The following is a 24,729-nucleotide window of genomic DNA, read 5'->3' on the forward strand; positions in this document are numbered from 1 at the left end:
TCCACTGTAGGCCAGACACCATGATTCATTATCTCTCATCTTTGCAGCAACCGTGTAAAGGAGGAATTATTAGTCCAGTTTCAAAGATAAGAAAATTAAGTTTCAGAGTAGTTAAGTGTCTGTCCTTGAGTCTCACTTCAAAATCTCTTTTATATCAGTGCCTTAAGAGTCAGGCACAGGGTTGGGGTTGTGGCTCAGTGGTAGAGCACTTGCCTAGCATATGTGAGGCACTGGGTTCAATCCCCAGCATCACATAAAAAACTAAATAAAATAAAGTTATTGTGTTTCTCTACAACTAAAAACATTTAAGAAAGAAAAAGAAAGTAGTTTTAAAAAAAAGAAGCACAGAAGCCAAGTTGCGCCTCTGAGCATCATAGGAATATCAAGTGGTATAATTATACTGTGCTTCAAGCAACTGGCTTAAAGCAGCAAGCAGTTTGATGGAAATGTAGCTCAACCTCTTTCTTCACTGACAAGCAAACTCAGACAAGAGAGGTTGAATCATCTTCTCAAAGCCCAAAATCAAGACAGTGTTCCAGCTGAGCACAGAGCTGGGGTCTTGTGATTGACTCACACTGTCTTCCAAACAAACCCCTAACTCTCTAAGTCACCAAAGCTGTTGAGTGCAAGTCAGGATTATGACCTAGGACATCAAGACTCCAAGCCCAGAGAGAGCGCTTTCCACCAGACCCCAACATGCACATGCAGCACAATAAAATCTCAACGTCACAGTTGGCAATTGTAAAATAAATTTGTGTGGTAATACGCTTGAGTTAGACAATCAATGCACAATGCTGCTTTTTTTTTTTTTTTTCATTTGAGAAACTTAGAAGGACCATGGAGGGTTAGGTGTCTTTCACACAATAGTCACCTCAATTTAGATTTGTTGATTGACATATTGGCCACTTGGATCAATTACATGATACTTTACACTCCAGGGTCTTTGAAGAGATCCAACTTTTAAATCGGCTAATGTCTCCATCTCCCTCCAAGGTATAGATTTCCTCTGACCTGAATCTACCCCTTAGGGGCTCTTGTAAAATCCATTTTCTGCAGTTTCTCACTTGTCCCTGGAACAATAAAACGACATTGTTTAGGGGTATTCCTTGCCTTGATAGGAGTAATGCACTTTCTCTTTTCAGAGGGAACTTGAACCTTTTGCTTCTACCAAGCCCCACCATTGAAAAAATAGGCCCTAAAACACGGAGAGGAAAAGCCAAACACTTCTGTCTTTCCACGTCTTTATTTGCAGTGCTCCCAAGCATGACATCTCATTACGGCGATGTTTTGAGAAGCAGTGAGGACTTGTGATGAGCACTGGGATCCGACGCGTCTCGCCCGGTCCTCACAGACCCAAGTTGCCTCTTCACAAAACCGATTACAAAATTGCCTTTTGGATGGCTACCAGTTGTCACTCATGTTACTGAGCATTCTGTGTGATACTGTTTGGCCCCGTGCTTCATGATGCTGGGTTTGTTAAGCTATAGAATTCTCTAGGAGGACCAAGGGCAGAGAATGGAATTTTCCAATGAAAAACAGCCATTTTGCAACTTGGAAATATCACTGGCCAGGAATTGCCCTTGGGAATCCTTTGTCTGGCATAGCATAGCTTATTTTCCCAGGATGACCTTAGGATATAATTTGGTAATGAAATCATTTGGCAACCTGGAACTTTAATACAGTGAAATTAAATAATTGAATTGGCTGTGGTTTTTAACTTCTCCTTAGTTTTCCAAGGTGGACTCTGGCCAAGATTATGAATAAACATTTGGCCTTTCAAGACTTCCATTTTGTAATTACAATTTGAATAATACGAAAAGACAGCTCTCCCCAGTAGCTCTGACTCTCTTTATACCCACAAGTAAGTTCCTTTGTGGTCTCTAGTTTCCCCACAAGGTACAGTTCAGGCCCTACCTTTTCTAGAATCACTGCAGCCAATGTGTCTCTGCACTTGTTTTTAACTCCTCAGATGTAAATTGTCTTTATCAATAATTTCTGTTTGTATCTGCTTTATTTTTCAACTGTCTTAGAGATTTCCAGAAAGAAGGGACCATATGTGATTTCTCTTTGGGATTTTGTTTTTTAAACATTAATTTCAAGTGCGGCATACCTGATAGAATCTCGATTAGCATCGGTTAAGTGGTTGAAAATTATTATTGGTTCAGGCACAGCTGTGTCACTAATTCTACAATCTTTCCTTAGATTCCCAGGGTTTACATCTACTTACACATGTAAGTAAGAATTCATTCCATATGTTTTGATTCCAAAATGCAACACAATTACAACTCTAGTAGAACAGGAGTACTGAATTTCATACCTAGTTAGAACATTGAAATAAATCATTTTCAAATCTGTCTTGAAATACAAAGTAGAGAAATGAATAAATCACAAAGCAGAAAGCTACCTGATGATTTCCAATCTTAAGGTTTTATTCAAATTGATCTCTTCTTCAGGAGTGGCCAGCTCTGTCTCCACACCTCCCTCTACCTCAAGTACTACCCTCACTCAAAAATTTACCAAAGAGCCATTTACTAAAAGTTTAGCACATTAAAAAACCAGCCTTCTCTAAGTGTCATGTGCACAACCACAACCAACTTAGTTTATTTTCCTGGCACAGATACATTGTTTAAAAATGTTTTTAGGGTCTGGGGTTGTGGCTCAGTGATAAAGCACTTGCCTAGCACATGCGGGGCCCTGGTTTCGATCCTTAACACCATATAAAACAAAATAAATAAAATAAAGGTATAGTGTCCAGCTACAGCTAAAAACTAAAATATTAAAAACATTTTTAGTATCAAGAAATGACATATATTGATGCACCTCAAAAAGATAGATGACAGCAAAACTCAGGGTCTTGATACAGATTTGCTTGACGTAGTTAGAAATGAGCTTCTAAGAAAGATGAAAGGGAGCATTACACTGCTTGCAGACGGGAAAAACACTCTTAAACAGATACCAGAGTTGAGTCCTCTCTGGCACAGTGTATAACTGCTACTCTTACAAAGTATTCGTTTTATTTCTGCTTAATCTTGTTGTCATATTGACTTGATTTAGCAATCAAATGGGACAGTGCACAACTCCTGCACACTATAGTTCCTGGGAAAATATTCACTTAGATAACAATTAGCTCATCAGGAGAGTCATTCACTTGATGATGATACTGTTGCTGTCTATGAGATGGTGCCATTCAGTGCCGGGAGACGTCCTAAGATAGAACTGAAATTCTCCTGGGTCCTTCTCCAGAAACTAGTCCCTGAGATGGAGAGGTTATGTTTTAGACTAGAAATGATTCCACCCTAATTCCTCACACCAGATCTCTGTGTCGACTTAGTGGTGGAGATCATGGAGGGTTTTGCCTGTTCTAAAGACATCTGGAATGAGTCTCTCTGGAGAAGAGTGCTTGGTGGACAACAGGAGCTTCAAAGTCCAGGGGAGTTTTGCCACTGGGATCCACATGGGTGGATGTGGTCTGAAGTTAAGTACATTAGTCCAATTTCTGTTACTGTAACATCTACCTGATAAGCAACTCATAAAAATAAACGGTTTCTTTTGCTTCCCGGATTTGGAGTTTCTGTCCACAGTCAGTTGGTTCTATGGCTTTTGGGCTTGTGGCAAGGAAATACATCATGGTGGGGAGCATGTCCCATGGAGAGGGAACAAAAAAGAGGAAGAGAAAGAGATGGGGTCCCACTGTCCCCTTCAAGGGTGCTCCCCTAGCAACTTGAAAACCTCCCACCAGGCCCCACCTCTTGAAGTGCCACTGCCTCTCGACAGCACCACACTGGGGACCAAGCCTTCAACACAGGGGCCTTTGGAGGATGCTTATCCAAACCGTATCAGTACAGAGAACTGATGCCCCTTTTCTAAACTGAGTGCTTCTCTTCCACATGACATACTAGGACAGCACTGTGTCATGAAGCCTTTCTTATAAGCACCCGTGATTAGTCACTCCATTTTTAAATCTATTTTTGAAATCTTAATTAATGCAATAATTGTCTTAGCTTCCATAAAACAAACTGTAGATCCACAAATGTTACGGTTGCTTGTAACTACTGTATTCAGAATACAAAAATCTCACGCGCGTCTCTTATGTTAAGAGAAGAGTATTAATTTCTCCTGTCTCCTTTGTATGACTTTGGTGGGCACACCCTAAGGTGGCCCCAATGAGTCATGTCCTGGGACGACCCCCTTCCCCTTGAGTGTAGACAGGACCTGTGACTTCCTTCAAACTAATAGCATGTGGCAGGAGTGAAGGGATGTTGCAGACACAGTCAGTTGACCTAGAGTCCACTAGAGAGGAGAACCCTTTAAAAGAAGGCCTGAGCCTTCCCTGAAGAGTCTGGAAGCAGCAGAGAGGGAGACAGACATGCCACGGTGCCCTCATCTGGGGGGTGCCCTCATCTGGGGGTGACGGTGGGGCCCTACAGACTTCCTCAGGGCAGGAATCTCCTCTTTTCTTCTCTGAGGACGCCTTGCGTGGCATTGCCCTGTAAGGTGACAATGACAATGACAAATGGCAGCCTGATCCCCACACCCTTGTCCCGTGAGGGACTGACGTTGATGGGTTAATTCCCGAGTCCGCTTCTCACTTCACAAGCTCGCTGTGGCTTCATGTGAATAAAATGTGGAAGAGCACTGAGGGAGAAAGGGCGGGGCCTCAGGGCAACTGAGCTCCTCCAGAAAGGTGTGCCACCTGAGGTGGCCCAACAGGTTTCCGGCCTGGTAACTGCCTGTGAGTCACCTCTTTACACGACGACCAGTTCTGTCAGCACTTGGCCTTCCTGAGAGTTGCTCTCCAGGTCAGGGAGGAGCTGGCAGTGCAACAAGAAGAGACCTGACTTCTGGGAGCACATGGGTAGCTGTGCAGGGCATCGTCAGGGCCTTCTGGTGTACACTGCGTTTCAAATGGCCCAGAAGACTGAGATGGATTCAGTCTTGGATGGTCTGCATGAGAAACCCTGCAGTTTTATTTTTATTTTGAGACAAGTTCTAAATTGCTGAGGCTGACCTCTAACTTTTGATCCTCTTGCCTCAGCCTCCTGAGTTGCTGGGATTACAGGCTTGTGCCATCAAGCCCAGTGTGACACCCTTTCAAAGGCTGAATCCACATACGTTAACTGTGATCCCCTTTGACTTCCCTCATTTCCAAAGTCCTTGATCATAAGCAGGAAAGTTTCATTTCACTCAACAAACTTTGACTATTTAAGCATATATTCTGTGGGGGTATATGAGGTGGGTAGGAGCAGAGATAGTGACAAAAGTGAGTGAGGTAAAGTCTCAGACCTTGGGGATTTTACCATTTAGAAAGGTAAAACACTGTCAGGAGGCTAACAATTTTTTAAATACCTGCTGTGTGCCAGGCACTGTGTTAGGCACTCAGCATACATTATCCTAATGCAATTTGAGGTCCAAATTGTGATGAGTTCAGGTTTCCCAAGGAAGTAATTCAGATATCCTGTATTCAAACTCCAGCTCTGTCATGCTAATTGGGGGGAACTCCTGATCTCTGAGGTTCCACTTCCTCACTTGTAAAAATGGGACATTTACCCCCTTCCTCATCGAATTCAGTAACATGCAAAAGTTCTTATACCTGTAACATCTTTACATTTTAAACATGTAAAGTTTCTATTCCACTAGAATATAACGCCCCAGAGAACAGGAATTTTAAAAAAGAAAACTTTTATTTTAATACCATATTTACAGAAGAGTTGCAAAGGTGTATAAAGAATGCCCATATACTCTTCACGTAACTTCCCCTACCACTAACATCTTAAATAACCACAGTGCAGACATTATAACTAAGAAATTAACATTAGTGTAAAATATTAGCTAAACTACAGATTTTATTCTCATTTTTATCAGTATTTCAACTGATATCCTTTTTCTGCTCCAGGATCTAATCCAGAATCCAACATAGCATTCAATTGTTTGTTTTTTTGGTCTTCTTAGTCTGTGACAGTTCAACTGCTCCTTTTTTGTTAAATTAAAAAAAAAATTAAATTGATTTTTTAAAAATAAATGACAGCAGAATGCATTATCTTATTTCACACATACAGCACAATTTTTCGTATCTCTGGATGTATATAAAGTATGTTCACACCAATTCGTGTCTTCATACATGTACTTTGGATAATGATATCACATTTCACCATCCTTGCTAAACCCCTGCCTCCTCCCTTCCCCTCCTACCCCTCTGCCCTATCTAGAGTTCCTCTATTCCTCTCATGCTCCCCCACCCTACCCCACTATGAATCAGCCTCCTTATAGCAGAGAAAACATTTGGCATTTGGTTTTTTGGGGGGACTGGATAACTTCACTTAGCATTATCTTCTCCAATACCATCCATTTATCTGCAAATGCCATGATTTTATTCTCTTTTATTGCTGAGTAATATTCCATTGTGTATATATGCCACATTTTTTAATCTTGCTCCTTCTTTCATGAACTTGACATTTTTTAAGAGAATAGTTCAGATAAATTGTAGAAGTAGACAAATCCCTCAAAGCAGTTTTTCCTTTTTCTCATGATTAGACTGAGGTTATAGATTTGGGGGGAGAACAATACAGAACTGATGTGTCCTCTTCACTGCAATGGGGTTGGGGTATGTCATATCAACATGACCTTCATGGTGATAGGGGATTTTGACTGGTTCGTATCCAATATCTAAAATAGACTTGCTTATGGTAGTACTCATTAACACTCAATGAATTCTTCTTTTTTAAACTCGGTCTGTGTCTTCCACTGATTTTTAAACTCCTAAATGGCAAGTACTATACATCATCATATTTTCTGATGCCTGGCACTTGTGTTTAGTTTTGGTAAAGATTTAGGGATTGAGGGCCTGAAGCTAGCTCAGTGGTAGAGACATGGTTAGCATGGCCCTCGGTTCAATCCCCAACACACACAAAAGGGTGCAGGGAGGTTTGAATTGAAAGGTAAGTCAGAGTCTGGTTGTACTTTCAGGCAAAATCAGGTTTATTTGATAGTCATTAAAGAACCAGTGATACCAATGATGTGAATCAATCAAGGCTAAGTCCCATTTCCCCAGATGTTGAAGACTGAACATCCATGAAACTCCGAGGCAAGGATATAAAGCAAGTTTATTTAAAGGACAGAACAGAGGTAGACTTGACAGAGAAGGGGGCCACAGAGTTGGGTATCTGAGTAAGTGGGGTATCCTGCCCCTTTTATACATTTCAGATTTCCTTTGGTCCCGGCCCCCACATCCCACCAAAGGTGAGCCAAAAAGGCAGCATGATACTGGGTGGGAAAAGGAAGAGAGTGGGAGGGGGTCATTCATGAACAACTCCTGCAGAAACAATTCCCTGGAGGTAGGTCACCATGGCAACAGGTGAAGGGGGAAATGTCCTGAAGGTAGTAACATTTTATTTCCTCCTGAATCAGCCCCCATCTTTCTGACCCAATCATTCATTACCTACATTGACTGTCTTTTTGTCCCCAGGTCTCAACAGTATCTGATTTTAAGCAGTTCAGTTAAGCACCTAATAATAATTAAACATTTACTAAGTACCGGGCATTCATTAAGGGCTGAAGTCCCTACTGTAAAGGAAGGCTTGAGATGGAGGGCTGAGAGGAAGCTTTGAGTTCTGAGCCTGCATGATGCAGATTTGGTGAAAGCATTCTAAGAATGAGAAACCAGAGGAGGACATTTGGGCTGTAAGAAATTAATTTGGTTTTGAATGTGTAGAATTTGTCTCCAAGAAAAACCCTGTAAAACAGAGCTCAGAAGGCAGGGACAGTGGCCCACATCTGTAATCCCAGATACTCCAGAGGCTGATTCAGAAGTCCTTAAATTCAATGCCAGCCTGGGCAACTTAGCAAGACCATCTCAAAATGGAAATTAAGAGGGCCGAAGGTATACCTCAGAAGTAGAGGGTCCCTGGGTTAAATCTCCAGTACCACAAAACACATACAAAAAAACACAAACACCACCACCACTCCCCATCTCTAAAAGGCAATGTTAATGCTGAGCAGGCCACACGCTAGGCCTAGAGATTTAGATTGAAGCCATTTCTAGTTGATTGACAGATGAAACACAGGAAGAGGGTAAGAAGGGCAGACTGTATTGAGAGAAGCTATGGGCAGACAGAAAATTCTGTATTGAGGAGTAGAACTGGGAAATACTAAGGGGTATAGGGAAGTTATATAAAGAAGTTATAAAAGAGAGATTTCAAGGATTGGTGATCACACCAACTAAAAAGGGGAGGTGAGTACTTATTTAGGACACGCCAGATGATTACCAAAAAAAATAAGGAAAGAGAAGGAAATAAAATGACAGAGTGATTACAACTATTTTGCTTTCCTTTGAGAAACCTAACCATAAACAGAAAGGAGGGATCTGTGTAATTGAGAGGCCGGGAAACGGCTTTATTGCAGTTCTGCCATTAATCTCTCATCAAGGTGCTCACACAACTTCCCTTGTACATATAACCGGTACAGGTGACATTCTGCAAGACAGGTTCAGAGCCGGCCTCCCACCACGCGGTAAGCTCCAGGGCAGCGGCCGAAATGCCCTATTTATACCAATCATCGCCGCGGCTTCCTCGAGCGACACGCTGAAGCGGCTCTGTGGGGTCGACCAGTAACTGGGGCAAAGTCGCCTGTCCTCTAGCTGCTGCCCATCACCTCTGCGTCCCCCGTCGCCCGGAGGAGCGTACCACGCGCGCCCCATTTCAGACGAGGCAACGATGGGAGCGAGGAAAACACTCCGGACCAAAGTCCCCGGAGGTCTTGGAGATGCCTTTTTCGCACAGACGTCACGGAGTGGCAAGGCGAGAAAGGAGTCAGATGAGCCAAAAACTCATCGTAAAGTTGAAGAATATGGGGTGGGAGAAGGAAAAAAAAAAAAAAAAAGGAAAGAAGAAAAAGACCTAACCCGCGCTGCCGCTTCTCCGGCTCTATCGGACGCCAGCCAGCCCGAAGGCCTGAGTCGCAGTGCGCCTGCGCCACGCCTGACTTCCGCCAGACTCGATCCGGCTTCAGGGCTGCCTCTCCCCGTCTCGCGAGGGCCCGGGCTGCAGTGAGACGCGTACCGTGTGACTAGAGAGAGCGCGTGCTGATGACGAAAGCGGACGTGCTCCGGTCGGAGGTGTGTTCATAGCCCGCAGGGGGCTCGGGATTGCGGAAGTATCGTGAGGAGGGTCCGGCGGCGAGGAGTGTGGAGGGTTGTTTTGCTCGTTCCCGAACTGAGGCGGCTGTTCTGGATCCGAGAGCCCCAGCTTCTCGAAGTTTGCGGCTGTTACACGGGCTTCGCCCCTGTTGGCGCTTCTCGCCCCGCGTCACTCCTCAGAGAGCCACTTTGGATCCCCGCCATGGCATCAGCTGGGGCCAACCTTCAGGTATCCCTTTTCCTCTCCCGCCCCTTTCCGAGAGCCGGAGCCGAGGGGCGGCGCGAGCGGTGGGGTTGGGGCGAGGAGGAGGGAGGAAGCGGCCGCGCCCTGGCCGGGCAGGGGCGGGGCGCCGGGGAGCCGCTGGTGGGACCCTGGAAGCTCTGCCACCCGGGGGTCCCCGGCCGCGGGCTGTGGGAGACTCCTGAGTTGGTTGGAGCTTTAAAAGACGAGACAAAACAGCCTCGAAGCAAGCTGGGCAGGTCTCTCCAATAACTGCCAGGAAGAAAGTAAAAGCATGATTTTTGCAAAGCACTACTTGGACCAGTTCAAACTAGGATGTGGCTCTCTCTTACTTTCTTATAAAGCAAAGCCCTTCTTTTTGAGTTTGTTTGACGTGAGTAGAAAAATGAGAACGGCCCTGGAAGCTGTGGCTAGAGCCAACTTACATAATTCATTGAACGTATGTGTTTATGTGCACGCTCCCAAATGGCAGAATGTAAGATCAGGAAGTATTTTTAAACCTTTGTGGCTCCACTTCTCCAGGCCCAAGGTAATGAGCACAGTGTTATGTACATAAATGATGGGCTACTAAAATTGTAGATTCAGTCGTTAGTGCTTTACGGAATGGAATTCTTTGAGAAAACAAAAATTCTGTAAGGGTGCCTTCCATCTTCAAAGGATCTGTGATTTCAGTAGGGTTTGGAATGTGGCTTAGCCTCCAGGATTTCCAGCCTAAAAGGTCAGTTTGGGACAACAGAATAGCATGAAATATCTATATTGAATATCTGTCTTGGATTTACACTAGTTTATCAAACAGCAATATCGATCGACTGTTACAGATGTCAAATAGAAAAGAACTTCTTTACTCGAAATAATTGGTCCTGAGCAAAGACCACTCACGGTAGACCTATTTTAAACAGAGATCAAGTTTTTACCAATAAATAAATAAATAAAAGCAAGGGGAGACTGGTTTGCAGCTCTTTTCTTGAAAATCTTCCTTAAAAATATGAAAATAAATGTTTTATATTTTTTTCATAAAACGTTGCAATTGGAACTATGACTCATTTCTTAGAATAAAGAATAAAGTGCATAAAGGTTGTTTGTTGGATGTTCTCTAGTGAATCAGCTAGAGATTGACATTCACTGAAGGTATAGTTACTAGTGATAAACAGGAAGGATGTTGAGTAGTTTTATTAGGTGTTGGTTCAGGTGTGCTTTCTCAGTTAGCCTTTCGACCTTCTAACCTAGGAAATTTGGATGCAGAAGAGTCAAACAATGAAGAACTCTCCCACTGAATGAGACAGAAATCCCTGTAGCCAGATACTACAGGGAGTGTACACAACTAAAAATCAAAATTATGAAATAATTTTATGATACTATAATAGAATCATAGGTTAATGTGGAAATGTAGTGTGGAAGAGCATATCTTACTCTTCTGAGATCAAATGAGGAATGCTTCACAGAGGAGGTGATGTGATCATAGAAAACACAACTGTAATCATCTTCTGTATGTTTGATGTGATCTCATGTAATAATGGAATAATATTCCAGGTAAATATTATTCCAGTTTCACAGTATTAGAAACCTAAGCTTATTAAGGTTTGTGTGCCCAAAGATGTAATTAATTAATTAGTTTTAGTTAAGTAACTGGTTAATTAGTATTAAGGTTTTTTTTAATCCAGATCTGTCTACTTACAAGCCTGGCTTTTTCACTGCAAAATTCTGACTCCTTGGATGCTTTCCCAAGGAGATAAAAAAACAACTATGCACTCAGTAGTGTAATAAACTTTGCAGAGGTTGGAGGAAACTGCAGGTAATACAATATGAAATAAAACTTCCAAGTTGACTCAGTTCCTAAATATTTATTATGTCTACTCTGCCATGCATGTACTAAGTCCTGGGAAATTGTAAAACATATCTATCTATCTATCATTGGTGACCTTTCATAGCTTATGTGAAAACAGACATATTAAGTGGCTTAAGATACAGTGTGATCTTTGGAAAAATGTACAGGAGACAGTGGGAATCTATTAAGTAATGTAGGCTGAGCCATCTTAAGGATATTGGGAAGGCTTTACAGCAGGAGGACAAGTTCTCAAGAAGCTGGAATGTCACAAGAGAGAGTATAGAGTACAATGTATGCATACAGAGGCATGCCACTGAAGTCCATTGGGGTTGTGCCAGTAGTTAGTATGATGGGAATTCAGTGTGCAAGGTCGGAGGCACAGGCCTGAGGAGGTATGCCATATCATGAGGAGCCTTGTGTGCCACATACAAATGGTTGGTCCTCATCCATGGGGAGTCATAGAACAGTTTCAAACCATGGAGTAGCATGCTCATACTTTTGATTTAGAATCAAACTATCATTTGTATGTGGGGGTGGAGTAAACATGACTGGAAGCAAGCCTGGTGCACAGAAACCAGTTAGAAGGCAGAGGCCTGTGTGATGGGACATAGTAACTGACCAGATTAGTGTTGTACTTATTCGAATAAAGAAGAAAGGCTTGATCAAAGGAGAATAATCTTATATCTATAGTAAAAAAGTGAGGAGGGAGGAGGAATATGGGATTTCTCCCAGATTTCTGGATTAGATATCTTGAAAGGGTAAGAGTTGGTTCTGGGAATACAAAAAGAGGGGTACGTTTAGGGAGATGCAAAAATAAATTTAGTTCTGAACTTGCAGAATTTGAAGTGCTTGTGGGGACTATCCAAGAAAAATGCTCAGTGAGCATTGGGGAGTTATTAGCATAAAGATGGTAGCAGAGGTTGTGGACATAGGGAATCCCATCTTGGAGAGCTTACAGAATAAGAAAAAACAAGGAGTAAGGCAGAAACTCTGGGTTGTTGAGGTTTAAGGAAAGAGCAAAGGGAGCCTGAAAGACTCTAGACCAGGGTGAATGGTGTGATGGTCAGTCAGGAGACACTGTTAGGTGTTTGTTCTGGTGTTCTGCACGAGCCTTGAGAATCAGCAGGCAGAACACATTGCTGTGGAAGGAACAGGATATCAAGAAACCCGATGAACCTGGGGTACTCTTTGGGATTTTGCTGTGGAGGTGAAGAGATGGTAAGAGAGTCGGTAAAGAGAAATCTAGGGACTGAAGAGAGTTGGTTATTTGAATTCTGTAGATGTTAGTCTGAGGTAAGATTTAAACATTTTTCTGCAGAGGAGAGACCTAAACCCCCCCCCCCCAAAAAAAAAGGAGAATAGTAGAGTGGCATATCTCTGATGGAGTAAATGTCAGAGTGGAGGGGGGATGGGTTCTGGAGCATAGAGAAAGCATTAGTATTGTCAGACAAGGAACGGGACATTTTTTCTTCTGAGACATGTAATTGTAGAATTTACCATTTCCCAGGGTTTTCTAAGGTAAATACACCATAGGCTCCTAACCTGAAAAGGACAGTCCCAGATGTTCCCTATCTTGATTCTTTCATATTGATTGACTGGACCATGACTGACCATGGGGTAGTGAAGTCACTGTTTTTTGCCATCCCTCTGTGCCAGACTCATGCAAAAGTGAAGACAACAGACATAAGTAACTCCTGTCCTTATGGAGGTTACATTCCAGGGGGATAACCAAGCCACAAAAAAAAAAAAATCACAGAAGCAAAACCCACTTATGCGTACAGGTAAACATTTGGATGAATTTTAAACTTAGGAGCAATGTGAACAACTGTGTTTTAAGATGGAATAAATTTGATAGTCAGCCTAAAGATTATCGGTGTTAAATCATTGAGACATCTTACTTAAGGAGGGAGTAAACAAGTGAGTCCCATCGCAAACACAGAGGAACATATTTCATCACATGCCAGGAGGATGATCAACAGAGAAGCTGCTGGAGAGGTACAAGAAAATCAGGAAAATGGGGCTTGGGTATCAGTAGAAGATAGTCAAGAAGGAAATGAGAAACTTTATGGAATACAGTCAAGTCAGGATGAAGCCAGAGCTTGTCTTTGGGTCTGACACCATAGCCTTGATCTGAGCAGTTTTATTCATGTGATGAGGGTGTCTTATTCAGCTTTTTTGCTGCTGTGACTAAAGGATCTGACCAGAACAACTATAGAGGAAGGAAAGTTGAGAGCCCACAGTTTCAGAAGTCTTAGTCCATAGAAGGCTGGCTCCATTTCTCGCGTTCAGGATGAGGCTGAGTATCATGGAGGGGTGTGTGGCAGAGGGAAGCAGCTCACATCATGGTAATCAAGAAGCAGAGAGAGAAACTTCACTCTCCAGATACAAATATATACCCCAAACCATGCCCAATTTCCTCATCCTCCAGCCACACCCTACCACTTTAGTTAGTCCCATCAAGAATTAACTCACTGATTAGGCTAGGGATATAATCCAATCATTCCTCCAAACTTTCTTGCATTGTCTCACATGTGAGCTTTAGAGGGGCACCTCACAACCGTATCAGTGGGGAAGAGAATAGAGGCTAACCCCATGAGATTTGGGCTCTGAAAGGTAGCAGAGAAAAAGAATTAAGCTGAAGGGTGTGTTTCGAAGGAGGCATTTTGAAGGAGGGCTATTTGTGTGCTTTCAGAAATATTCAGTGTAGAGAAATTGTTAGAGATAACAAGAGACAGAATAACCAAAGGGAGGGAGATTTTTTTCACTCATTCAGCAATTTGAGTACCTACCTTCTGCCAGCACTGTTCTGAGGCTCGGAAGCTCCAAGTGAGGCTCTGTCCTCACAGAGCTTAATTAGTAAAGGAGAAGGCCTGTGAGTGAATACACAGGTAAATACAGTGATGGTGGGTAAGGGAGTGCAGGAATGAGGGGAAAGCTGGAAGCATGGGTGGAATACAGCCTCTGCTATGCAGATTAGGGAGGGCTCTCTGAATCTGCCAGCTGAACTAGGACTGGAGTGTTCTAAGAGAGGTCTGTAGTGCCCAGGCTGCCTGAGTGAAGGGGAGGTCTAGAGGGTTATAGCTAAGATCCAAACATAGCTGGGGCCATGGCCCTGTGAGGCCCTGTAGATGATGCTGCAGCATTTGAATTTCATTATTTACAGTAGGAAGCCATCAGCGGTTGCTATGTGTACTTTAGAATACAAGGGTGAAGGCAGGCTGATTGCCTCCTAGGCTAGGTGTAGTTTTGATAGATGTGATTGTGGATTGAACCAGGGTTATAACAACAGAGATGGTAAGGATTATATTCTGAAAGAATCATTAGCTCTCCTTAATCATACTAATGACATAGTTAATTTTGTTTTAAATGCAGAATGCTAACAAAACCAAGGGTGAAATGGGGGCATTTATAAGGAGAAAGAGTCTTAAAAGTTTAGCATATGCTATTCAGTACATAACAAGTGGCTATTTAAATAAAAATTCACTCTTCAGTCACATGAGCCACAGGGCTCAGCCATATGTGCCTGGTGGCTTCCATATCAGACGGTTACAGACATTTTCATCATTGGAGAAAGAATAGCTTCATCTAAGTAATTGTACAGTGTTTGAAGCTTAAATACCAACCATAAGAATTTCACTTTAAGCTGGATGTGATGACTGATTCCTATAATCCCAGTTATTCAGGAGGTTGAGGCTGGAGGATCACTTGGATGCACAAGCCCAAGATTAGCCTGGGCAACACAAGAAGACTGTCCCAAGAAAAAGGAAAAAAAAGAAAGAAAGAAAAAATATATATGTATGGAAAGAGTTTTGCTTTAACAAATGTCAATGTGGTATCTGACTGTGACACCACAATAAGAGCTGACTGTGAATGAGGGGAAACAAGTGGCTAAGGAAGTAAGTGACATAGCCTTTCAAAATAAGAAAATTATCGTGAAAATAAGAAAGAATTTATTTCTGCTGTGTGGCTTTACTACAGAGTCTTTGGGATACATTCTTATGTGACCAGTTTCTCCAAAGCAACAGTTGACCACATGCCAAGCTTCACTTCTTACATCGTGTCTAACTTACAAAACTTGAAAATTTACCTATTTGGACTATGAAACATGCAACTACAACATTTTATCATTTATAAAACAGTACCATTTTTTCCCTCTTATTTCTGGACAAAAGAAGCGTGCCCCAGTAGGAGACCTGTTCTCCCATTGACAATCCCCTCTGTATCCCATCCATGAGCAGCTGCTTCAGAATGTAATAGTCTTACACATGATTGTTCTGGGAATAGTTTGGATGATCATTTTCTTTTTTGTTGAGTCCTCTGTTGAATAATATAGTTTCACTACCTAAATTAACTTAGTTGGAATATTTTAATAAATCATGCTTGTTATTCATATATGTTTGTGCATATTTTTAAAAGTTAGATAGTTTTTAATGAAAATTTTTGAGATAATTGTAGATTGACATGCAGTTAGTTGTAAAAACAATACAGAGATCCAGTGTACCCTTTACCCAGTTACATCTTGTCAAACTAGTACAATATCCCTACCAGGATATTGACATGGAGACATTCTGCAATTCTTACTCACATTTCCTTACTTGGACTAGTATTTGTATGTATTTGTGTGCACTTTGTTACAGTGTGGGTTTTTGTATCCACCACAGTTGAGATAGAGAAAAGTTCCATCTGTAAGGTTCCATCATGTTGCTCTTTTATGACCACCATCATCTCTGTCTTTCCCACCCACCATCCCTGTTCTCTGATGTTAGTCAGTTTTTGTAGCTGTGATCAAAATACCCAACAAGAACAACTTAGAGAAGGAAAAGTTTATTTGGCTCATGGTTCCAGAGGTTTAACCCATGGTTGACCTAGTCCATGGGTCTGGGCGAAGCTAAGGCAGATCATGGTGGAAGGGTGTAGTGGAGGAGTGCTGCTCTGTTCATGACAGCCAGGAAGCAGAGAAAGAGGGGACACTTAATCCCCTCTATTTCCCATCCAGGGGCAGTGAACCTTTCCAGGGGATGCCCCCAGTGACCCATCTACTGCTCTGGCTATACCCTACCTATTACCGCCCAATTAATCCATTGAAACTTGGATGGACTGATGAGGTCACAGCTCTGATAATCTAATAATTTCACCTCTGAACATTTTGCATTAGCACAGGAGCTTAGAGAGACATCGCATGTCTAAACCTTAACACCTGACCAATTAACCTGTTCCCAGTCTCTAATTTTGTCATTTTTTGAGAGGTTTATATAAATGGAATCATAGCATACAATCTTTTGGGATTGGTGTTTTTTAGTCAGCATGATTTCCTCAAGATTCATCTAAGCTAGGTGTAACAGTAGTCATAGTAGTACTTCATGATATTGATCTACCATGGTTTGTTTAACCATGAATGAAACCGTTAATGTTCATGTACAGGTTTTTGGTTTTTTTTGTGGACATAAATCTCAGTTTCTCTGGGATAAAGACCCAAGAGCCCTTTTTCAAATGGTAATTGCATTTTTAGTGGGGTTTTTTGTTGTTGTTGTTGTTACATTGTAGCAAAAAAAATTTGTCTAGATTTTTCCCTTGTTCTGAGACTTTCTATGAGGCTGAATTCAAAGGTGATGGACTAATAAATTAGGCAGAAAAAATTTCTATTCAGCACACCATTCAGCCAGTGGCACAGATTTTGCTGGCGGGTTTTAGCCAAGTTTACTGTGATAATCAGGAGTGGAAAGCAGAGCAGAAAGACTTGAAAAACTTGCAGTTTGGCCAGAAAAGTATGAGTAAAAGTGGATAATACAGACACTAAAGAAATGCTAAATACTTTAAGCAGAGACAATAAGAAACGTGGCTTATGGGCATCCTAGGAATTGGCAAGACCACACCCTCTCAGGCTCTAGGGAGTAAAAGTAAAAATTCCTTTGAGCAGAAACCCTAGAGGTACCTGATTGCCCAGGGGCACTTTGGAAATTCTTTCACTTTGCTCAGCTGCCCACATTTTTAGTTGTGTAGACCGAATAGAAACAACCAATTTCCCAGAATGGCTGTACCACTTTATATCCCCCAGCAAAGTATGAGTGGTGATCCAGTTATCTGCATCTTCACCAGTGTTTGATGTTGTTACTATTTTTTATCTTAGCTACTTTTCTTTCTTTTTTTTCTTTTCTTTTTTTTTTTTTTGGTACCAGGGATTGAAATCAGGGCCACTTAACCACTGAGCCACATTTCCAGCTATTTTTTGTATTTATTTAGAGACAGGATCTAACTGAGTTACTTAGGGCCTCACTAAATTGCTGAGGCTGGGTTTGAACTCACAGTCCTCCTGCATCAGCCTCCTGCTGGGATTATAGACATGCGCCATAGTGCCTGGCTTTATTTTAGTTATTCTAACATGTATAATTATGTTTCATTAAGGCTTGAACTTGCATTTCTGAACTTGTTAATAATGTTAAGCATATTTTCATGTAGTTATTTGCCATAATACTCTCTTTGGTGAAATGTCTGTTCATGTCTTTTGCCCATTTTCTGATTGGATTCTTTCTTAACTGTTGTTTTTTTTCAGAGACCTTAAGGTAGTCTATATACTAGTCCCTTATCAGATGTTTTGCAAATGTTTCTCTCAGTCTGTAGCTTATCTTTTCATCCTTTTAGCAGGGTCGATTAGAAAACAAAAGTGTTTGTTTGACAAGGTCCAGTTTATTATTTTTTTCCTTCTGTACATTGTACTTTTGATATCAAATCCAAGAAGCACTCACCTAACCCTTAGACCCTGATGGCTGTCTGTTTTTTCTAAAAGTTTTATGATTTCATGTTTTATATCTAAGTCTATGATGTCTTTTGAGTTAATTTTTGTAGAAAGTGATAGGTTGAAGTCAAAGCTTCTCCCTACCCCTTATGGGTGTCCATTTGCTCCATCACTATTTCTTTAAAAGCCTGTCCTGATAGTAGAACATTTGACTAGCTGTGGCAGCCCCTGGTTTTGGTCCCCAATGAGAGAAACTAAAAACCTGTCATTCTGTCATTGACTTTTGTATCATTTTCAAGATTCACTTGGATACATTTATACAGATTATTTCTCATAGGGTTTTTAAAAAATTTAATATTATAAAGGTAGTTCATGTTCATAATGGATATTTTAGAAGATGTGGAAAAGTAGAAAATGAAAAATCCATAAAGTCTTACTCATCAAAAATAAGCTCTGTTAAATTTTTCCCATCTTTTTTCTTTGTCATTTTATTTTTTGCTGCTGTTGCACATAGTTGAACTTTTACTGCATATACAAAGTTTGTGTCCCGCTTTTTAAAACACCCATCAGAAACACTTGCCATGATATTACAGATGTTTCTTCATTTAATGCTCTTAATAATCCTTTAGTATTCTGTGTATGTTACTTAGGGCTTTACTAAATTGCTGTGTGGCATCCTTTTGCTGTTAAAAGTTTAAGTTTCCACATTTTTTTTTTTTTAAGAATTCTTATGTTTAATGTCTTTGCCCGGTAAATGTTTAGGTTCAGTACTGGGTTAAAAGCTTTGATATTTCATTGCACAGTTACTTCTGAAGGAGTTTTAGCCAATTAAATTTCTCCTGTTTCTGTATGCTCTAAATGGTGGCACTTAATTTTTAAGAATTTCCTTAAAGAGATTTTTTTAGAAATAGAAAAATAAGAGGCCCAGAATTGCCAAAGCTCCTTAACAAGAAAAGTAATGCAGAAGGCATCATAATACCAGACCTTAAATTATACTGCAGAGCTATAGTAGCAAAAACGGCATGGTATTGGCAAAAAAATATAGAACAGAATAGAAGACACACAGGCTATCCACATAAATACAGTTATCTCATAACTAGACAAAGGCACTATAAACATACATTGGAGAAAAGATAGCCTTTTCAACAAACGATGCTAGGAATACTGGAAATCCATATATAGTAGATTGAAATTGAAGCCCTGGAACTCACCCTGCACAAAACTCAAAGTGAATCAAAGACTTAATCAGAGACCCTGCACCTTCTAGAAGAAAAAGTAGGCCCAACTCTATCATATCGGCTCAGGAACAGACTTCCTCAATAAGACTCCTAAAGTGCAAGAATTAAAATCAAGAATCAGTAAATGGGATGGCATCAAACTGAAAAGCAAAGGAAACAATCAAGAATATGTACAGAGTGGGCTGGTGTTGTGGCTCAGCAGTAGAGCGCTCACCTCACACATGCAAGACCCTGGGTTCAATCCTCAACACCACATAAAAATAAATGAATAAAGCTATTGTGTCCAACTACAACTAAAAAATAAGATTAAAAAAAAAGAATATGTACAGAGAGCCTATAGAATGGGAGAAAATCTTTACCACTTGCACCTCAGATAGAGCACTCGTCTCTAGGATATATAAAGAACTCAAAAAACTTTAACACCAAAAAAACAAATAATGCATTCAGTAAATGGGATAAGAAACTGAACAGACACTTCACAGAAGAAGAAATACAAATGGTAAAAAAATATATGAAAAAATGTTCAACATTAGAGAAATGCAAATTAAAACTATACTGAGATTCCATTTCACTCCAGTCAGAATGGCAATTATCAAGAATACAAGCAAAAATAAATGTTGGCAAAGGTGTAGGGAAAAAGGTTCATGCATACGTTGCTGGTGGGACTGCAAATAGGTGCTACCACTTTGGAAAGCAGTATGGCGATTCCTCAGAAAACTTGGAATGGAACCACTGTGTGCTGCAGTTATCCCACTCCCCAGCATATACCCAAATCAGCATACTATAGTGAGGCAGTCACATCAGTGTTTATAGCAACTCAGTTCACAATAGCCAAACTGTGAACTGTGAACCGTGAACTAACATAGGTGCCCTTCAGCAGATGAATGGATAAAGAAAATGTGACACATATACACAATGAAATATTACTCAAAGAAGAATGAAATTATGGCAATTACCAGTAAGTGGATACAACTAGAGAATGTCATGCTAAGCGAAATAAGTAAATTCCAAAAAAACAAAGATCAAATGTTCTCATGTGGATGCTAACCCATAACAAGGACATGAAAGGAAGGGAAAGGGGACAGGAATAGGAAAGACAGAATGAATCGGACATAACTTTCCTATACTCATATATGAATATACATCCAGTGTAACTCTATAACATATTCAACCACAATGGGATCAAAACTGTAATGTGTTGTACCCCATATATGTATAAATGTCAAAATAACTCTACCGTCATGATTATCTAAAAACAACAAATAAATAAATTAATAAATAAATTTTAAAAATTAGGCAGAGATGTAACTAAGTAGTAGATTGTTTGCCTAGCATATGAAAGGCCCTGGTATTTTGGCACTACCAAAAATAATAATAATATTTCAAAATTATTAACTTCAAACTTTTATTTATGTTTGATGTTATTATTTTTCATCTCAAACAGAAAGCAATAGATCTTGCTAGCAAAGCAGCACAAGAAGACAAAGCTGGGAATTATGAGGAAGCTCTTCAACTTTATCAACATGCTGTACAGTATTTTCTCCATGTAATTAAATGTAAGCTAAAAGTTATTTTTTTATTTACAAACATGCAAAGGAAAAAATTACTCTATTTCATTTATAAAAATTGAAATACAAACCAGAAAATTTTGAACCATGCATTTGCCCCCCCCAAACAAATTCTACTTTCTTTCTAGTAACTATTAAGCACTCAGACTTAACTATCAAAAGTTACAGCTATCATAGTTTTTACTTTGTTTACACAAACATCTTAAAATGTCCATATTCAATGGAAACAGCTTTTTATTTTAATTATAGTATGCCCAAATTATATATAATCTGAATTTACTCTGTAAGCATATGCTTGGAAATAATTGTTTTTTAAAAAGGTTGGGAAACATTGTATTCTTTTATTTAACAACCTCGTATTGCACGTTGATCATGTGCCAAGCATTCTTCTGGGCACAAGAGATACAATGATGAGAGAAAAGTGGGTAAAAACCACCGCTCAGGGGCTGGGGTTGTAGCTCAGCGGCAGAGCACTTGCCTTGCACATGTGAGGCACTGGATTTGATCCTCAGCACCACATGAAAATAAATAAAGTAAAGATATTGTGTCAATATCAGAAAAGATCTTTAAAAAAAAAAAAAAAACACTGCTCTTATGGACCTTACACCTAATGCAGTTATATACATCAAGGTTGTCTTTTGAGCTTCCCTATTTAATCAAGAGGGCTTATGCCCAATTAAAGTGAAACTAAGAACATAATACACAAGCTGTATGGGGGCAATTCCTTGTATCACATGTATTGCTGAAGTAGACTTTTGAAAATAGCCCTGACATTCTGTTATGTAGTAAAATTACTATGTTGTTGGTACATATAATATATGAAATTTCCATCACTTTGTATACTCTTTGAAATAAAACTTACATAGACATTAATGGAAATAGCTAATACTGTTTCACTTCTGTTTATCTTTTATTTTTTATTAACATGAATGAATTTTTTTTGTGTGTGTGGTGCTAGGGATTGAACCCAGTGCCTTGTGCATGTGAGGCAAGCACTCTACCTAATGAGCTGTATCCCTAGCCCAACATGAATAAATTACACCTCTAATGGGGTTCATTGTGATACTTTAATACACACATAACAGTATGCACTGAGCAAATTTAACTCCCCTTTATCCACATACCCCCAACCTCTAACTGCTGTTCTACATTCACATTGTTTTTCTTACAATTGGTTTTGTGTGAGACAAGCAGCTTTAACTATTTTCAAAATGTAACCTATATAATATCAAATAATTTCTTATTTCTTAACTTAAAATTCCTGTTGTCTTGCTCAGTTCTTTTTTGTATCAAATTCATTGTTTGTCTCCAACCCTTTGGGGGGAAAAAATAGAAAAGAATTGATAATCATTGATTAACAGTGAGTTAGAGATGATCTTTTCCCTCTCCCCCAATGTAGAATTCCTTTGTTTAAAGGAATATGTCTTAAGAGTTTTAAAATATTTCTGTACAGAATACTAATGAAAATCTCATTCCCTTCAACAGATGAAGCACAGGGTGATAAAGCCAAGCAGAGTATTAGGGCAAAGTGTACAGAATATCTAGATAGAGCAGAGAAACTGAAGGAATATCTGAAGAAGAAGGAGAAAAAACCACAGAAGCCAGTAAAAGAGGGACAGCCAAGTCCAGCTGATGAGAAGGGGTATGTATTTCAGAGTGTTGGATTCCACTGTGTCTTTTAACTTTTCCTCTGTGAAATACATTTCTTTTGTTGCCTGTTTCTATCAGTAAAAGTTTTGTTGGGACACAGCCTCGCCCATTGCTTTACATGTTGTCCTCCAAGGCTGCTCTGATACTGTAAAAACAGAGTGGAGTTTTTGCAATAGATACTGTGGCTGCAAAACCTGGAATATTTACTGTTTGGTCCTTCAGAGATAAATGTTTCCTGACCCCTGGTTTAAGGGATGATACATCACCTAAGGTGACCCTCCATGACCACTTGCTAGTGATAGGGGAAGACATTTGTAAAAATGGCATGGAATGGCTTGGAATACCCTCTGACCATCATGTATATATTGAGCGTTAAAGTTATAGGAGTGACGTGTGAGTTAAATCTTTGACCATGTGGACAAAAAGAAAGATAACTTCAGTAATATAAATAATCGTTTGGATATCTTAGGCAAAGTTTTTTGATGTGAATTTGCATTGTATTTGCTTAAATTTCTATTAAATTTGTCACTGTGAAAACAATAACATAATTTATAAAATTGAAACTAATTATAAATTATAACCCATTTTATAAATTACAAAATTATAAATTAAAATCCATGTACAAATTATATAATTTATAAACTTTGAAACCCATTTTTGGAATATCTTCCTAGACAGGAAATACATCACTTATAGAGACAGAATTTATTTATTTGACATGTAATATATGAATGCCTAGCTCTGTGCTAAGCAGGTGGAACATCTTTCTAACCATATCCTTTTTGACTATTTTGCTGATTGATGCCAGAAGTGGTTCTAGGTGACACACTCTTAGGAGAAGAATGCTCTTTGCTGGGATGATTGGGACTGATTGGGGTGAAAGCAGCAAGATTTTGGTGAGCTTTAGAGGATATCATACAGTTGATGTTCGTAGTGGCACGGGTCCCTAGATAATCCCTGCAGTTACAAGGAATGAAAGTAACAGTGCTTTTAGAGACTTTGTGGCTTCTGATGTAGACCATTTTGAAGAACATGAGGATATAAGAACTAAACCTGATTGGCTGTTTCAAACTCCATAACAGGAAATTGGAGGTTTAAAGTTTTATATTCTCCGTTGAAGATATGGTTAGGGAATCAGGGCAGGAATTTTCTGTGACACTGGAGAATATTTTATCTTCTGCATCCACAGTATTAACATAACAAAACTCAGATCATGATTTCATTTTGGGAATTATTGAGTTTTTACTTGGTGTTTTTTACGTGAATGAGCATTGATGTAAGGCAGGAACTCCAACTTGAAATCAAAATACTGGGAAAAATTCAGTGCCCAGAGCCTCCAACTCTGACTGAGACTCTCTTGCCTACAGAAATATTTTGTCTTCCTCTGTCTATTGAGGCTCTTCCAGTCTTGTTTGAAGACCCTGTAATCATCTCTCCTGTACTGGTTATTGAGGGGTGCCAGTTTTTATCCTATAATAAACAGCAGGACTCACTTTGGCTAATTTAAACAAAAAGGGATTTGTTGCTGGCTATTGCCTTATAGAAATCTGAGAGTCTGAGAATAAAGCATAGATGCCATATCACTAGGAGAGGTACCCATTATGCCATGTGAGGACATGTAGTTATGAATTCATGTGTATGTAGATACGTCATGTTCAGATCCCACTGCTGCCAGTTTCCTGCCAAGTGCTGCCAAGGCTTGGAAGCACACAGTAAGACCTCTGCCACACTTCCTCAGTAAAACCAGTGCTTCCGTCTGAAGATTTGGTCTCCATGGAAGCAACTTCCACCTTTTTAGAGGAACTTGGGTCTCATGTGGAACCCTACCTATAAGGGAGCCTACAAAGGGCAGTTTTTTAAATAAGTACAACCTTTACAGTAGAAAGCATGATGAGGGTGGTTGAAGTGAGAGTTGCGTGAATCATTCCTATCTCACCCATAACCCTACCTAACCAAGGCAATCCCATTTTGGCATAAAACCTGTCAGAATTTTCATTTCCTTTATATTTTTTAAAATGTGATAATGCCAGATGAGTGTGGTGGCACATGCCTATAATACCAACTACTTGGGAGGCCGAGGCAGGAGGATTGCAAGTTTGAGACCAACCTGGGAAACAGAGCAAGATCCTGTCTTAAAATAAAATAATGAAAAGGGTTGGGAATGTAGTGCAGTGGTAGATTCCCCTGGGTTCAATCCCCAGTATTGAAAAAAATATATATATTTTTTGCCCTGTTTTTTATTTTGTGACTTTTTCACTCAACATTGTATCAGGAATATCTTTCTGACAAACTATTTCTTCAACATCATTTTTAAAGGTTGCAATGTGTTCTATCATATACTAAT

The 24,729-nt window shown here is 40.0% G+C and overlaps 1 protein-coding gene across 1 annotated transcript in view; it reads left to right on the forward strand.

Annotated features, from left to right (window-relative positions):
• The first annotated feature begins 9,064 nt into the window (after positions 1-9,064).
• The window catches only part of Vps4b (vacuolar protein sorting 4 homolog B), a 35,069-nt gene continuing 19,404 nt past the window's right edge, over positions 9,065-24,729 (forward strand). Inside the window, exons 1-3 of the mRNA XM_005323008.4 lie at positions 9,065-9,359; positions 20,612-20,723; positions 22,221-22,377. Coding sequence (XP_005323065.1) covers positions 9,333-9,359; positions 20,612-20,723; positions 22,221-22,377 — 296 coding nt within the window. The 5' untranslated portion in view covers positions 9,065-9,332. The remainder of the gene's footprint in view (positions 9,360-20,611; positions 20,724-22,220; positions 22,378-24,729) is intronic.

This window comes from Ictidomys tridecemlineatus, chromosome 13 (genome assembly GCF_052094955.1).
Source record: "Ictidomys tridecemlineatus isolate mIctTri1 chromosome 13, mIctTri1.hap1, whole genome shotgun sequence".
Lineage (NCBI taxonomy): Eukaryota > Metazoa > Chordata > Mammalia > Rodentia > Sciuridae > Ictidomys > Ictidomys tridecemlineatus.